This window comes from Verticillium nonalfalfae, assembly GCF_003724135.2.
Source record: "Verticillium nonalfalfae strain VnAa140/NRRL 66861 chromosome Unknown scaffold_18, whole genome shotgun sequence".
In the NCBI taxonomy this organism is placed as follows: Eukaryota; Fungi; Ascomycota; class Sordariomycetes; order Glomerellales; family Plectosphaerellaceae; genus Verticillium; species Verticillium nonalfalfae.
The window spans coordinates 95,749-109,303 of NW_021167243.1; the positions used below are offsets into that span (position 1 = coordinate 95,749).

General features: G+C 56.2%; 6 protein-coding genes and 1 non-coding gene across 7 annotated transcripts; 4 read left to right on the forward strand and 3 right to left on the reverse strand.

Annotated features, from left to right (window-relative positions):
• Positions 1 to 92: 92 nt before the first annotated feature.
• D7B24_002986 (uncharacterized protein) lies at positions 93 to 1,049 on the reverse strand (the record flags this gene model as incomplete). The annotated part of the gene is made up of 1 exon (XM_028637181.1): positions 93 to 1,049. One exon carries the CDS (start codon positions 1,047 to 1,049, stop codon positions 93 to 95), a length of 957 nt encoding a protein of 318 aa, XP_028497389.1.
• Positions 1,050 to 1,661: 612 nt separating this feature from the next.
• Positions 1,662 to 2,210, forward strand: D7B24_002987 (uncharacterized protein; the record flags this gene model as incomplete). Its single annotated transcript, XM_028637182.1, has 1 exon — positions 1,662 to 2,210. The coding sequence occupies one exon, from the start codon at positions 1,662 to 1,664 to the stop codon at positions 2,208 to 2,210; it is 549 nt and encodes a 182-aa protein (XP_028497390.1).
• A 380-nt stretch (positions 2,211 to 2,590) lies between these two features.
• D7B24_002988 (uncharacterized protein) lies at positions 2,591 to 5,569 on the reverse strand (the record flags this gene model as incomplete). Its single annotated transcript, XM_028637183.1, has 6 exons — positions 2,591 to 2,801; positions 2,858 to 3,376; positions 3,421 to 3,747; positions 3,805 to 3,820; positions 4,703 to 4,758; positions 5,508 to 5,569. 6 exons carry the CDS (start codon positions 5,567 to 5,569, stop codon positions 2,591 to 2,593), a joined length of 1,191 nt encoding a protein of 396 aa, XP_028497391.1.
• A 114-nt stretch (positions 5,570 to 5,683) lies between these two features.
• On the forward strand, positions 5,684 to 7,493 carry D7B24_002989 (uncharacterized protein; the record flags this gene model as incomplete). The annotated part of the gene is made up of 2 exons (XM_028637184.1): positions 5,684 to 6,415; positions 6,468 to 7,493. The coding sequence occupies 2 exons, from the start codon at positions 5,684 to 5,686 to the stop codon at positions 7,491 to 7,493; spliced, it is 1,758 nt and encodes a 585-aa protein (XP_028497392.1).
• An 897-nt stretch (positions 7,494 to 8,390) lies between these two features.
• D7B24_002990 (uncharacterized protein) lies at positions 8,391 to 10,328 on the forward strand (the record flags this gene model as incomplete). Its single annotated transcript, XM_028637185.1, has 5 exons — positions 8,391 to 8,659; positions 8,722 to 8,893; positions 8,941 to 9,351; positions 9,414 to 10,239; positions 10,291 to 10,328. 5 exons carry the CDS (start codon positions 8,391 to 8,393, stop codon positions 10,326 to 10,328), a joined length of 1,716 nt encoding a protein of 571 aa, XP_028497393.1.
• Positions 10,329 to 10,697: 369 nt separating this feature from the next.
• Positions 10,698 to 10,779, forward strand: D7B24_002991. Its single transcript has one exon. It is a non-coding gene; the product is annotated as a tRNA-Leu (tRNA).
• A 343-nt stretch (positions 10,780 to 11,122) lies between these two features.
• Positions 11,123 to 13,364, reverse strand: D7B24_002992 (uncharacterized protein; the record flags this gene model as incomplete). The annotated part of the gene is made up of 3 exons (XM_028637186.1): positions 11,123 to 11,849; positions 11,897 to 12,570; positions 12,618 to 13,364. The coding sequence occupies 3 exons, from the start codon at positions 13,362 to 13,364 to the stop codon at positions 11,123 to 11,125; spliced, it is 2,148 nt and encodes a 715-aa protein (XP_028497394.1).
• Positions 13,365 to 13,555: the final 191 nt, after the last annotated feature.

Consider the following 13,555-nt stretch of genomic DNA (forward strand, 5'->3'; position numbering starts at 1 on the left):
CAATGGCAGTCGTTCGATGGATACCATGCCCTTGGTCTAGTCTAACCTGATTGTTGCATCTATACGCATATCTCGCCTCCCAAGCACATGGTCTACAGCTTCTCCGTCCTCTTCTTCATATTTCTCGCCATGGAGAGGATCATGTTGACGTGACTCGCCAAGGCCACCAAGTTCCCCTGCTCATCCAGAATCGTCACCTCGAGGTCGAACCGCCCGTTGCGAATCTCGCGCGCCATGGTCCTCATGAACAGCCACTCGACGCCCTCCGTGGGCAACCCCCGCTTGATGTCGAGGTTCATACTGAGCGTGGGATACCACCAAATCTCATCGGTGCGAAACGGCGTCTGCGCCTCGTCGGCCGCGGGGCGCCACCCCTCGACGAGGTACGGCATGGCGTCGACAACGTAGGCGAGCACGGCATTGGTCAGGGGCTCGCCGGACGCGAGACGCAGCCAGACGTCCTCCTGGCCGCGGCGCGGGGCCGTCGTCGGGAAGAAACACTGCAGGTTGTTGTTGGAGCGCACGAGGTTGCTGCGGCCGCGGAGGCGCGGCGAGCGCGCCGTCCAGCCCGGGGCCGCGTCCGTCGCGAGCAGGTCGAGGCGCGCGGGCTGCGGCGGCGCCGGCGGCGTGAGCGTCCACGTGGTGTCGAGGGTGAGGCCCTGCTCGCGTGCGAGGCTGGCGTTGGTGAGGTATGAGAGGACGAGCTTGCGGGTGCGCGGCGTGATGAAGGGGGCGACCGGCTGCAGGTCGTTTTGGTAGAGCGTCGCGTGCAGGGTCGAGACGGAGCGGCCGAGCTTGACGTCGTCGAGGATGATGAGGGCGGGACCGGGCTCGGTGCGGTCGATGAACTCAAAGTGGCTCGTGATCGAGTCGGTCTGGCCACGCGGCGCGAGGTGCTCGGCGGCGGCGCGGATGATGGTCGAGGCGACGTAGCCGCCGTTGGGGACGGAGCCGATGCAAAAGTTGGCCGAAAGATTGGCGAGGAAGACGCCGGGGGCCAGCTGTGTGACCTTGCTGGCCTCGGCGTAGGGTGTGATCTCCTTCGACATGGTGTGCAACGTGGGCCGCATGCAGATGCACCAATCGATATGGTGTCAAAGAAAAGTGTCTTGTGAGATTCCAACAAACAGATGTGACGAGACTAGAGTTGTGATGCTGCTGTAGGTGAACAAAAACGGAGCAACATGGCTACCATGTCACCAGGCCGAGGCGACGATGATTTCTCATCAGAATACCCCAGACTTGTCGACGAACGAACTAGGCGCGTCGCGAAACGAACCTCGGCACCGGCTTAGGCCTGACGCGGTCTTGGCACCCATGTGGCGGCGCTGGTCCAACCCACAGGACCCCTCAACCGCCACACTGCCGGGACTCCAGAGTGCCATTCTACAAAGTACCATGATTCTGGGTCGCCAATATCAACGTTCGCGGAGGCTGTCTCCCATGTTCCATTCGGAGGACGAGCCGGGGACACCGTGTTCGGCTCCGGTCCGTCGTGTCCAGCCTGAAATAGTCCGAGGCCGGCATGACGTCACTGCTCTCTCACGCCACAAGCAGCTTCACATCGGCACCTCAACAACAACATGTGACGAACACGAGGAACGTAGCCCCGTCTCACTTCGACACGCTGTAGAAATTTACCCTCAGACTCATAGACGACAATGCCGTCACACCAGCTCACCGCCCTGGCCTCCCTCCGCGTCTCCAAGCACCTCATCCCAGCCCACAACCTGATCCCAAACACCTCCCTCCAGCAAAAGCCCCTCCTCCTCTACCACGGCGCCTTTCCCAGCTCCATCACCGCCGCTGAGATTGAGTCCCACCTCGCGTCAGTCGCTGTCGTCGAGCCCCAGTGGCGCTACACCATGTACACGCGCACCCACTTTCACTCGACGACGCACGAGGTCCTCTGCGTCAGCCGCGGGCGCGCGCGCCTTTGCTTTGGCGGCGAGGCCAACGAGGGCCGTTTCGAGCCTGTTGTCGAGACGGGCGATGTCATTGTCGTTCCCGCGGGGGTCGGACATCGGCTGCTTGAGGATCTGGACGGGGGCTTTGAGATGGTCGGTTCGTATCCCAATGGGCGGCAGTGGGACATGTGCTATGGCGAGGCGGGCGAGGAGAGGCAGGTCGCGGCCATCAAGAGGTTGCCGTGGTTTGAAAAGGACCCGATATATGGAGACCAAGGCCCGGCTCTAGATACGCAAACATGACGGCGATGACGAGGTGCGTTGAGACTTGGATGGGTGTCGTGGGTTGCGCCAGACGAGATTTATCCACATTCCTGACTATCCTGCACAGTGACCTATGCACCGTGAAAAAAGCATCGCGCCTGCGTTGTGTGCTGGTATACCAAGAGACATAATTACAATGGTCCATGAGGGCTTCATGCCGTCCCGGATCGCTCCACCCATCTATCTCGTCATGCACAATTCGCTGGGTGGAACTTACACGTTTTCTCGTGCGCGCTGTTGTCCTTCGATATGATGACTTTGTGGTCGGCAAGGCACTCCCAGCAAAATTCTGCCTCACACAAGGCGTTGGTGCCTGCAGCCCGTCAGTCTCATAAATTCTTCCATTAACTGCCTGTGTATCAAGACGCCGTTGGTCCCGTGCACTGGATGTTGCGACAGGCTCCCCATCTGCGGTAGCAACCCCAACAAAACTCGAAACGACATTTAAGGCCTGCAAACTGTGAGTCGAGCCTGAGGTAGGCACCACACCGCAGCCGCAAGGCGCCAAGCCCACGGGTTGGGACGATGGGGCCGCCGAGAGGGAGGGTATACGTACAAGTCATGTGTGAGCTGGAAGGGCCAAGCTGTCAGCAAACGTATGCTCGATATCGAACCGATGGACTGACCATCCGCTATTCTTCTCAATAGCCCAACTGCATCCAGGGCACTTCTTCGTCGTCCTGTTCATCGTGGCCATGCTTTGCTCATCCTCCTTCTTGCGCCGGGCAGCCGTCTTCCTTGCTCTTTCCGCTGCCTCGGCAGCTTTCCTTCGGGCTTGTTTGTCGCGCTCCACTCGAGCCCGCTCTTCTGCCTCCTGGTCAGCAGCAAGGCGCCCGGCCAGAGCGTGATCCACAGCGTCTTGGGCACGACGGCGAGCCTCCTCCTCGTCGACTGCAGCGTTTTCGACTTCTATGCGCGAACGAAAGTTTTCCGGATCGGCAAGGAGAGAATCAAACTCTTCACAGGTAAGGCCGTCGTGCCACGCAACCTCGTGGGTGAAACAACTCCGACCACTGCAATGGAGGCAGATGACAATCGGCTGCTCAGCGCCTGTTTCATGGATCTGACCGGAGCCACAGCCACCAGCACACCAGATGAAATTATCTGCCTGGTGCATCGCTGCTCGGAGGGCGAGATTCTCGTATCTTTCCTTGTTAGAATAGCCTGTTCAGGAGACTCCCCCACATACCTTGAGAAGGTTGCGTCGTCCGCGTACCGCTGCACGTCGACATACTCAAGCAGCTCGCGGCATTCCGGGCACCGGATATCTTTCCAGTGCCTGCTGTTGAGCTCTGTCCGGATCGCTACTTTCAGGCATTCTAGACAGGCTTCTGGCGGGTGAACGCACGTGGGTGTGATACTGAAGATGGGAAATTTGGCAAGCGCTTTCGGCTCCACGCATATGGGACACTCCTTTTCCTCCGACAAGTTCTTGGCGGGAATGCGCTGACGCGCGATGATGACTCCAGGGTTTTCATCGTCAGAGGCTTCGGCCTGTTGATAGTGCTGGCCGAATCTGAGAAATTTTAGTCATCGTACGTGGCCGAAGGACAACTCATTGAAATATAAATACCTTAACTCCACAGCTTCTTCAGGGGTCACACACGGTCGCGAGCTACATGAAAGAGTCAACTTTTCCTGGAATAGCCGATAAGATATGATCACCTACGTATTTTCACGCTGTTGCGTCCCAGGTTCCACACAAGAGAATGGCGTGCCCATAAAATCATCGAGGATCGATACCGCAATCCGACTATAACCCCGAGGCAGTGTAGGTATTCTCGGTGCTATGGCTGTCGGCAACGCTTGGTCGCGATTGACGGATGTGTCAAGCGGAGAAGAGACATCGAAGTCGGCCATGATATCGTTACTTGGCTGCAGGTATCGAAAGCGTGGTTGCGCCAGCGTTTCTGGCATATCAGTCATGGCCTCGTCGGTGGACAGACCAGCAACGGCCCGCAGATGACGTGGTGGGAGATCAAAGTCGGCTGTAATAGATGGGCTGACACTCGAGTGGAAACCGACTTGTCGCGGGATCCCTGACGTCGTCTCGCCTACCACTGCTGCCGTATTCATGAAGGGCTCGTACGATGGTGCAGGAATCGATGCTGGAAGTCCCTCTGCCTGTGCATGCACAACTTCTGCTGTTTCGGTCAAATTTCGGCGAGCCGTCTCAATCAAGACTGGTATTTCGGTGTAAGGCGGTGGCGGGTCATCCTCTAGAGAAGGTTCGGAACTGCTGGAGTCACTACTAATGACACTGGTGAAGCTGTCTGTGTTGGCCCCTCTGGGAGGCAAGATGACCCTAAGAGGCTGTAAGCCGGGATCATTGCTTAAAGGGCAACCAAGCATGTTCCTGAAAGAGCGAAACATGGCGAGAAAATACCAGGTTGCTTGGATGAAACAAGCTAGAAAAGGTCGAGACGGTGATGAGAGCGGTGCTGACTGCACCCCTAGGTAGCCTTCCAAACCGGAACGCCAGTCGACGATGGAGGAGGCAGCCTGCTTCCAATTGTCTCCGAGTGGCCTGCGTATCCATCAGTACTCTGGGGCTGAGAAGCATAACTATTCAGGCTCGGAGCCTTACACCTTGACTGCCTGGCAGTGCACCTATTAAAGTCCCTAGGTACCTAAGGCTGTTCTGCACGAACAACTGGTCTTGAAGTGTAAAAATAGGGCCGCACCTCGGCTTCGACGGTGAAGCAGCTAAATCGGCCTTTGTCCATCCCTGTGGCGGATACCAGCGGTCATGGAAATCGTCTCAAAGAGAAAGATGTGGACTCTGCTACAATGGTACTGAGGCTCAAATACGAGTGGGGCTCAAGTCAGTCCTGTGATCTGCCCTGGAGCCTCACCAGGGTCTTTTGTCAGTTGAGGCTGCAATAGCGCCCGGTGAGGTCCGATTGAGGCCTTCCTGCCGTGGCATACATGGGAGAGATGCCTCCAGCTGTTGGCCTGTGGCACAACTGGAGAGAGCCTTGCCCAACTGCACTAAAACGCGCCTCAAGCATGCATGCACTAGCCCGAATTGCGCATGATGCCTACCTGGCTGGGTAGGGTAGTGCTGAGGTCCGTCTGACCCGTGCAAAGGACCCTTGGAGCCTCCATTTGCACCCCCTCCACATGCAGAAGGACCTACGGACTTCAGGCTGCTGCCCACACACAGCCCACCATCGACCTCTTCACCTGCCTGGGGAGCTTGCAGGAGGTGGCTTCTTAGTAGCGGGCCTGATCATGGCCTTATTTGATTCCACCGGGTTCTCCTTTCGCACTCACATTTTGTCAAGCTCCACCTGGTCCTTGAGAGGCTTCGTGCTGATACTCACCCACGTCTCCATCTGCCCTACACTTTAGGGCTCATACTGAACGACCATCGTCTTCATATTCACTGCGTTCGATCAGAGCAATAGATAATACATGAGCGCTGCCTTGCATACTCTGCAGAACAGACCATGAAACAGCGTCGCGACAACCATCAGCCAACCGTACCTGACAAAGTGCTCTTGGCGCTGGAGGGAAGCTTCAGGCGACCAGATAGCATGGCCCCGCCCCGCGACGATCATCTTGATCATCCCGAATACCGCAGATCGGGGATTCAAGAAAGCCGCAGCGACAATGCAGATGCTGGCAGTAACCTCGAGGTCGCTCAGCTCACCGTTCCCGACCTTCCCGACGCTCTACTCCCCAGACAAGCACCTCCGCTTCCAGACCGTGGAGTCAGCAGACGGCAGTCACAGCCCTTTGAGGGCCAAAACCATCTTCCAGCTGTCGAGAACTCCGTCACGGCCGAAAATGTAGGCCAGAGAAGTCAATCCAACATCCCGTCGAGCCCTCCAGAGCGCCAGACGAGCGGCGGCTTCGGAGGGCTTTGGCAAGACAACAACAACAACATCGATATCATGATCAAGACGCAAGCAACTATGGCTGCCCACATTAAATCCTTGACTGCGAGGGTTGAGATGGCCGAGGAGAGGCAGTCACGGGCTGAACATGCCCTAGAGGAACGCATCAGAGCAAGGGACGACCTGAATGAGAAGCTCAGGAAGATTGAGAATTTCACAGAGAATCTGGAAGAGACGAAGAAGGAGAACGAGGCCTTGAAAGAACAACTCCTGGACGCTCAGTCACATATTTTTAGTCTACAGCCGTATCGGAAAGATGTGACTCCTGAGGAGGTCAGACGTGTAAGTCATCCAACCTCAGTGCAAGGCCACCAAGCTGACGTCGACCCTGGAGCAATACACCAATCTTGTGGATGGCATCGGTGACTGGGTTGCCAAGTTCATGTTCCCCTGGCTCGATCGCCATCAAGAAAGTCTGGAAATGATATCGAATGGGCTACGTAAACGGCCCGGGGATGCGACCAGGATCAAGCGCGCACTTTCCAAGAATGCTGACCTCTTCCACGCAACCAAGTACCCTGACACAGATGAAGATGTGGTGATATCTCTTATCTTGCGGCACCTTAACGATCACATTTTCCAAAAAACACTTTACAATCTCATTCCGGACAATATCAGTCTGCTCCAGGCCATCGAACGAGCCATGCAATCTGCTGAGCCAAAGCGAGGTGGGTCTATCCGCTGGGCCATTCGCGACCGATTTCTGACAGCCACAGATCTTTTTGCTACTCGCACCTGGATTGCCGAAGCGTACACAGCTCTCATAAACATGGACAGATTTCGATTGATGCGCCAAGAGAGAGAGAAAGAGATCGCACTTGACCTGGTCGAGCTCCTGAGGATCTTTTGCAGTCGTGATCAGATGGATGCTTTCTGTGCGGGATTCGTCCATGAATGCGTCCGCCCCGCGATGAAGTTGTATGAAAAGATCCTGATTTCGACGCACGTCTTTTATCTGGACCCTACCCCATACGCAGCCTGGGTACATGACAGCCCCGGCGACGTAGAGCTGTCTCCCCGCTTTTGGGAACACCTGGCTGAGCACAAGCTGGAGTGTAAAAATGTTTTACAGAATCGCAAAACATTCGACCCTCGGAAGTTAAATCCTGAACCGACAGAGAGGGAGCTCTGTCAGAATCTTGAAGTGGTATGCATGGTAGCACCACCGCTGTACATGCGTCAGATTGGCAGACAGGATACTGTTCGAGAACCTGATTTGGTGCGGAAACAGCAGATGCTTGTCGCTTGGGGATCAGAAGAGAAGCGGATCAAGTTCAAGAAATGCTCCGACCAGACGTTGATCAGCGCCATCTGCGCAGCCAACGAGCGTGAAGCTTGGGCTGCATTTCGGTGGACATAGAGAGTGACTGAAATCCTATTACCGAAGCAATAAAGCACATGCATGATGGGGCTCGTATCGAATGATCGTTCGTCCAGGCGCTTGCTGCCACCTCTTCTACATTAGGACTGATGAGTGACCGAGGTACAGTTGCCGGCAGACCGCAGCAGCAGCCATATGATGTAGATGGGGGCTGGCAACGCCATTTTGCTCTTCGCAGACCGTCTTGGCTCAAGAACGCCTCGGCGCCTAGCGTCACATCAAAATCCTGGCAACCATGTGTAGGCAGACACTGGCGGGGTTCACTGTAGACCCATCGGCGTGGGGGATGCAATCCGCCCACCAACAGGCCGCTTGAACAAGACCCCCTGCATGCAGTCTGACCAACCTCACCCCCTCCTTCCATACCTAGTAGCTACCTAGGTCACCTACCTAAGGTACCTGTAGGTAAGGTAAGAACGGTATCTAATGCTGCCCTTTGCTGGAAACCACAAGACAGGCCACCAACAGCGGCGAGGCACACTTACTAGATTGAAATGGAAGAAGCGCGTTTATAAGGCTAGAGCCGGGCCTGGTCCCGCAACCTTTCCGCAGTCCGCTGTTGGGTTTACATCAAATCTCTTGATTCCAGACTCGTCTCGCCTCCTCCAAAATAAGCCCCCACCCCCCCCCCCAAAAGCCAAATCGACAAACTACACAGCACAGCCTTTGAGGCCGCTCAGGCGCACTTCGAGAAAGCACCTTGAAAGGTGCCGGATAGGTTTTGCCTCGCCAGCTCATCATAAGAGTGATCTTTGTCACCGACTTCATCACTGACACAGGCGCAGCCTACTTTACAGAAACTGGCGAAGCGACTGACGCTACATATAGCTGGATCACCGGCAAAGGGATATAACGGCAGTGAAGAAAGTTGCTGCAATGGATTTCGAGAAGCTTGCTATTAGCGAGCGCAAGATCATCGTCGGCATCGACTTTGGCACCACTTACTCCGGTGTTGCTTGGGCGGAAACACAACGTCCCGATCGCCGGACCACCATCACTTCATGGCCCGTCAGCAAGACCATCCGAGAGGGCGAGTCCTCTGATAAGGTACCGACAAAACTGCGGTACACGAAGGGGGATGTCCAGTGGGGATTCTCGATCCCCGTCACCGCACCGCAGAATGAGGTCGTGGAGTGGTTTAAGCTGTGAGTACCTTACCTTGAACACAGATTGCTCCAGCTGTGAGATCGGTGCGCTGATGAGTTAGTGACATCGACCCGACGTTGCAAGATATGGGAAATACTGTGGCGAAGGAAGCCCGTGCCGGCCGCAGTGTCGATGAGCTTGTCACTGATTTCATCTCGGCCCTGGGCGAGCATCTTCGCTACACGCTGCAAGCAAAGCTAGGCGGGCACATTGTCAGCACTATTCCGCTGGAGGTAAAGATCAGAATCCAGCGGCTGCGCATGCTTTGCTAACGAGACAGTTTTGCGTCACTGTTCCAGCCATCTGGTCCGACCTGGCAAAGGACAAGACAAGACAGGCTTGCCAGAAAGCTCCTGGTCTGGTCGCCACGCGATCACCAATTCACCTGGTCTCCGAACCAGAAGCTGCTGCCATATATGCACTGCATGGCCTTGATCCACATGGCCTCCAGGTAGGCGATACGATTGTCGTCGTGGATGCTGGTGGAGGCACGGTGGATCTGATTTCATACACGATCACCAGACTGAAGCCTATTTTGGAGGTCCAAGAAGCTGCGCCTGGATCTGGAGCGCTTTGCGGATCGACGTTCCTGAACTTGCGCTTCAGGAAATTCCTCACATCAAAATTAGGCAGCGAAGAAGGTTTCGATGACGAGGTTCTTGCAGAAGCCTTGGATGTGTTTGAGAAGAAGGTAGCAGCTCTCCCCTTCCCCGCAGCCGCTATCGACACTAACAAGAGCAGATCAAACGTCAGTTCACCATGCAAGCTGGTCCCGGCGACACATTCATCGTCCCCGTTGGCGGCCTTGCCAATAACAAGGAACTCGGTATTAGCCGCGGCCGCTTTTCGCTGAAGGTGGCCGACCTGCAGACCATCTTCGAGCCGGTCATCCTCGAGTGCATCAAGCTCGTCAGCGCCCAAATCGCCGCCTCGGGTGTTCCCATCAGCGCAGTCCTTCTTGTCGGCGGCTTCGGCGCCTCCAACTACCTCAAGGAGCGCATCCGCAACGCCATCGATCGCAAGATTCAGATCCTTCAGCCCCCGAACGCCTGGCAAGCTGTCGTTCAAGGTGCTGTTATGAAGGGCCTCGCCCAGGCCTCTCCCAGCCAGCTCACGCAAGTGCGCATCCAAAACCGCAGAGCCCGCAAGCACTACGGCACGCAGTGGCGCACGCGGTACGAAGAGAGACAGCACGGTCACCTCCGCGACAAGCGTCATTGGTGCGGCCTCGACGGTTGCTACAAAGTCTACACGATGGAGTACATGGTTCGAAGGGGCGATGCCGTGTCCGAGACGGACGCATACTACGTCTCGTTTGTGTGGACGGGCCTTGTGAGCCAGGGGCGCATCAAGAAGGTCAAAATGGACATCTACGCCGACGGCACGTCCTCCGTTGCGCCAGTTGCGCGCAACGACAACACGAAGCTGCTCTGCCATGTCGAGGCCGACGTAAGCCACATCCCCGAGTCGCAACTCGATCGCCGGCAAGGCAATGACGGCGAGGCATACTACGAGCTTGAGTGCAAGATTGAGGCCAGGTTCCACTCGGCATCAACTGAGTACACTCTGTTGTACAACAGTAAGTGATCTTGTCGAAGACGAGTGGATGATTTCGAACTAACGCCCCCAGACCAGCGATACAACACCGTCACTGCAGAGTATGTATAGCTTGCGCCGAAGAACGGGAGTGGTGGTACGGGAGGAGGTTCGCGAGGGAGTTTGTGGAGTTTTGTATAGCTACCTGGGCTTTCCCCCTTAGACAAATGATACTATGAGGCTTGCATCTGATGACATTGCGTCTCTTTCAACCTATCCCCCCTTGCACTCATGTTCGACAGGAGAGGCAGAAGCCCCGTCCACCGGCTCTGTATTCCGAGTGCGAGGAGAGGGCTCCACGCCGGAACCCCACCACCGTCCGCCGAGTGCCCGCCACAAATGCCTCAACCATGACTCTTTTCTCTCCACAACAGCCCACACGAAAGAGGCCAACAGGCTGCTTCTGCAGTCATAATTTGTGTGGAAATGCCGGCACTGCACGGAGAGATGGCCGAGTGGTCTAAGGCGCTAGTTTCAGGTACTAGTCAATTTATTGGCGTGGGTTCGAATCCCACTCTCTTCAACACCGAAGACCAAATATGGTCTCATTCTTTTTGCTTTGTACGCCAGGCGCCAGTCGACCGAATATTTTCCCTCCTTAGACTCCAAAATTTCGGATTGGCATGTGAATGACTGCGCGCCCCGCTGGTCTTGGTCTTGCTCCTGCTAGTAGGCCTACGCAAGAAAGGCATCTGAGGGAAAGTATTGAAGTGGTCATCATTTATCAAGTGGGTATCGTTTTGAGGCATCGAACGCGAGGAGACAGTGAATGTTCCCATATATACATTTAGCTGGTCTACTCTGAGTATCTTCGTGGAAAGTAACCTCTCTTTCACCGTCTTCTCAATCGCTACGTTATGCTACAATCACGCCGCCGTCAACTCGGCAACGCGCTTCTCCAGCTCAGGCACCTGTCGCAAAAGCACGTCAAGCTCCTCCTTCTCGTCCTCCAGCTTCAGCCTGCGCTCCGGATCGAGCTTGGTGAAGACGTAGTTGCCCTGTCCGTCGAACTGCAGAATGCGCGAGTGGTATTTCCACAGGCTCTTGCGGTGGCTGACCGTCATGAGGGTGATGCCGAGGCTCTTGGCCGTGTCGTACATGACCTTTTCCGTGTCGAGCGTCACGCTGCTCGTGCACTCGTCCAGGATGGCGTACTTGGGCTTGTGGTAGAACAGACGCGCCATGGCGACGCGCTGCTGCAGGCCGCCGGAGAGGACGTCGCGCCATTCAGCCTCGGCGTCCCACCCGCCGTCATACAGCGCTGGCAGATGCTCCAGTCCGAGGATGGCGAGGATGGCATCGAGATCCGAATCCGTGACACCACGCGCGCGGACTTGGCGAAGAGAGTCGGGGTACGTGATTTGCTGGCGGAGAGAGCCGCGAGAGAGGTAAGGACGTTGGGGGATATAGAAGATGTGGGCGAAAGGCGGCTTGCGGACAGTGCCACCGTAGACGGGCCAAAGCCCGCCGAGAATGCGGAAGAGGGATGATTTGCCGCAACCGTTGGGGCCGACGACAAGCAGGTGGTCGCCGGGCTTGAGGGAGAAGGAAAGCGCCTTGATCAGAACGTCGCCGTTGGGCGAGATGATGGGGCTGTTGCCATTAGCTAGGTCATACTGGGGTCATCTGGTACGACTTACACATCCTTGAACTCAATGTCTTCGCTCTCAATGACGGTGCCTCGCCCCTTAAGAACAGCTTCGTTGCCTTCGGTGCCAGAGCTCGAAACCAGCTTCTTTTCAAAGTGGCCAGAGCGAATATCGTTCATGACCTCGAGCAAGGAGTCGACACGCGACGTGTAGCCGGCCAGCTCCATGACCTCGCGGTAGGAGAACATGACACGACCAAAAGCATCCGAAGCAGACAACAGCATTCTCCGGTTTGTTACGAAGCTTTCGGTGCGATCACCCATGCTCATGGCAACGTGGCCAGGCATCTTCACGAAGACCGGCGCACTGCACAAGAGCAGACCAAGAGCACCCCAGAAGTACTTGATGACGAAGTCTTCCATGAAACCATGGTAGAAGCGACGGCGCAGGATGTAGTTGACGTGCTTGATGAGCGTAAAGTAGCCCTTATCGAGGGTATCCTTCTCGGCTTCGTGGCCATTGTAAAGGGCCACCTCCTCTGCGTGGTCGATCAGACGCGAGTGCTGGAAGCGGAATTCGCCCTCAAGACGGGCCTCGTCAGCGACAAATTTGCCAAAGGGCGGTGTAAGCGCGCGCATAATGTTTGCTGACAACTGCACGAGGAGCGACATGAAGACAACACCCTCACCACCGACACTGTTGGATAATGAGTAGGTGTAGATGGTCTGCAAAGGCGTTAGCGAGGTTTCATGGTTCGTGGCGTGACACCCACCATGTCAAGCAGAGGCTTCGCCAAGTTGCTGTAGACCTCAGCCAGGCTGTTCGAAAACTTGGCCACATCGACGGCGATGAGCTGGTCGGCGTTCTTTATCCGGTCGTCCAGCGCCGAAATGCCATAAAAGGTCAACTGGGACAGGTACTTGTCGTGGATGTGCTGGGTCAGGCGCGTGCGGTACTTGAGGGACAGCTCGGCCTGATGGTAGGAGAGCATAGAGTTGGTGAAAGTCGCCGGCACCGCAATCAGCATCCACCAGACGATACGCATCAGGAATTCGCGCCCGTTGCCCTTGACCAGGCTCTTGACAATCTGGCCGTCCATGGCGGCGACCTTCAGACTGATGAGGGTCCTGATGACGAGGAAGAACGAGTGGCTGATCAGCAGCCGCGTCTCTTTGCTTTTCCACCCTGGTATGACAATCTTGAGGAGGCGCAACAGTGAGCGGAAGAACTCGCGGTTCAGCTCGACCTTCTTCTTCTTGGCCGGCTCATCGGTCTCGCCCGTGGATGTCGTGACACCGCTGCGGGCAGCGCGTTGAGAAGACTCGCGCTGGGAAGCGGCCTTTTGCTCGGAAATGGCATGGCGAATGCGATTTGCTAGGGCGACGAAAAGCGTGATCCAAACGGCGCGGGAGATGCGAGAGCGATTGGACAGGTAGAGAGATGTGAGGTTGGCGACGACGGATCGGATGGTGCGGTCGCTGGGCGGCGTCAGCACCGACAGTTTGGACTGCGCGGCCATGGTGCGTTGCAGGTGCCGGTATGTCAATAGGGTATTGTTTGTGTGTTACTGGTTCGAGCTGATTCGGTTCGTCGGTCGATGGAGTGTACGTCACTTGACCATTGCCGGGGCGCAGGTCGATTGCGTTGTCAGACTATTCAAAGTTGTGAAGGCATCGGGTAGCGACTGGTTGATGCTATTGAAGGAGCGAC